Source organism: Cynoglossus semilaevis, chromosome 10, assembly GCF_000523025.1.
Source record: "Cynoglossus semilaevis isolate Cse_v1.0 chromosome 10, Cse_v1.0, whole genome shotgun sequence".
Taxonomy (NCBI): Eukaryota; Metazoa; Chordata; class Actinopteri; order Pleuronectiformes; family Cynoglossidae; genus Cynoglossus; species Cynoglossus semilaevis.
Genome location: NC_024316.1, coordinates 17,959,494 through 17,961,794, shown reverse-complemented (window position 1 = coordinate 17,961,794; position 2,301 = coordinate 17,959,494). Strand labels below are relative to the sequence as shown.

Genomic DNA, 2,301 nt, shown 5'->3' with positions numbered 1-2,301 from the left:
CCCACACACACACACACACTGAACCTGACCCTGCTCACTGTGATGAAGTGTGCAGATTAAACATGTACCGTTCAAAGTTACTTAATTTAATGAATGAATGAAATGACTTTATAATTAATTATGTTATTTTCCAGTGTTAATAACGAATAGAAGTTTTTATACATGTGCGATGAACGCCGACAGGAACAAGAGTTCACAGTCTTCATCCTCCGCCTCTCTCTTTCCTTCACAAACTCTGAAATGCTGCCACATGTCAGCTTTTAAGACAGGGGGCGCTGGTGGGCTCTAGTTCAGTTTAACCCCCCTCCCGCACCCCCCCAGCGCTAACACTGAAGCCGGGGTTTTGTTTTTCTGCTCATGGTTTGATTGTCTGTTTGCTGAAGGGTCTGACGACAGCGACCAGGAGGAGGAGGAGGAAGAGGAGGAGGAGGAGGAGGAGGCCTGAGGAGAGGGAAGATGCTGAGTCACGAGTGGGACCACAGAGATAAGGCGCATGAAAAGGAGCCTCCTCCCCGACCCCACCCTGCCTCACCCCACCCTGCCCCGTCCTGCCCCCCCCCCCCCTCCCGTCAATATGCACAGAATACCATTGTACATGTTTTTATAGCTAACAAGGAAAACTGGTGTTTTGATTTTTTTTTAATAGGAAATGTTCACTGAAATAATGAAGCCAAGGCAGCATACCCCTGACACCCCCCCCCCCCCCCACCTCTGATTCACCTGCTGTGTAACTGCTTAATCAAAAAGCAGGACTCCTCTGCGTAACAATGAGCATCGTGTCAGGTGAGAAATGTTTGCCTTTGTTGTCAGGCATTAAACAGAGAAAATGAATCTGATGAAATGACAGTACAGTTAAATGCAAATAGTACTGAACCAAAACTAGTTCTCAGGGATGACGACGGTGTTGGTTTTACCAATAGAACTTTGCTGATTCTCAGATGTATTTACACTCTGGTGGTCGTTATTATTATTTTTTTCCTTTCTAACTATTCAAACATCTGCTCTTCTGAAGGACACAGGAAAAAATAAGCATTTCTTCCAGGATCTGTTTTTCTTTTTTTTCTTACTCTAATTTCCTTTTTCTTTAGATTGTGGCTTCAAACATTTGTGTTGTTTTTTTTTGTGTGTGTTTTTTTAAATGTACATTTTTGGTGTTCTATCTTCTATCGTTTTCGGGGAAAATGTGGTATTTATGAAGATGTTTTTCTACACAGTAAATCATGCGTGTGCGTGTGGACGTAGAGCGAGCGGATAATTACAATAATCCAGAGGCTATGTAGAGCTAACGCACAAGAAAGAAAGGTTATCATTTTCCATTTGCTTACTTTTATCAGTTACAAACATCATCGTGCTTCGGAAAAGACGGTAGATTAAAAAGTTTAATTGACAAATAACTATGATAATACTGATTCTTTTCATAAACATGAGCAGAAAGATATATTTTGTGTGCTGTGTTTTATAAAACACTGTAGTTTAAAAAGAAATCTCATTTGTTGCTTTGGTTAGTTATTTTCTTCGCTCGAAGATATTTGTCCACCTTTTGACTGAGACTTAATAAAGTAGGTACTTGTTTCCCCCTGTGGTCGGAGTCATGTACAGCAGCACGACAACAAGTATTCTCTGGTACTTTTCCACAGAGCAGAGGAGTTTTTTTTTAACACGTAGTTTTGGATCATACTGGCTTTGACTGAAGTTGATTATAATAATTTAAATACAAAAACCTTCATTTACATGTTTCAAAAACACAGTCTTCAACTAAGAGTTAATTTAAAGGGTGTTTTAAGATGTTTTTAGTAAAATGAAAAGTCCAAAGATCACAGTTCAAAAAGTAAAAAAAAAAATCTAAATTTAAATTCACTAAAGACAAAAAAATCCACGATGAGATGAGAAATTTAATTTGAAAAGTATTTGTTAAATTACAACAAAGTCCAACTTTGGCCTTTTTTTTATTTTAAAAATCTAATCTAAGTTAAAACTTGAATTAAAGTTTTATTAGTATTTCTAAATAATAGCTGGTATATTCAGAAAATCTCGATCTGTATAAAAACGGTCGGGATAAATATCGTTTCAAGAAAGTAATGGTTTGCTAGATTGTTTTTTCCCCACCTAAACCACACGGTGGCAGCGTAGCTCACAATTTACGCTTGCGTGTAACGTCAGGCCTGTAGTTTTGTGTCCTGTCTTCTAACAGACACCCCTGAGAGAATGATGTTTATTGTTGATTTATTGTTAATGCCACTCTTATTTAGTTTAGCCTGAAATATCCGAACGCTTTAACGCAACACTGAAATCACTACTTTA

At 38.2% G+C, this 2,301-nt stretch overlaps 1 protein-coding gene across 1 annotated transcript in view; it reads left to right on the top strand.

The window, feature by feature from the left end:
- tspy (testis specific protein Y-linked) overlaps nt 1–1,575 on the top strand; it is a 5,254-nt gene extending 3,679 nt beyond the window's left edge. Inside the window, exon 8 of the mRNA XM_008319236.3 lies at nt 384–1,575. Within this exon, the coding sequence (XP_008317458.2) occupies nt 384–445 (62 nt within the window). The 3' untranslated portion in view covers nt 446–1,575. The remainder of the gene's footprint in view (nt 1–383) is intronic.
- Nucleotides 1,576–2,301: the final 726 nt, after the last annotated feature.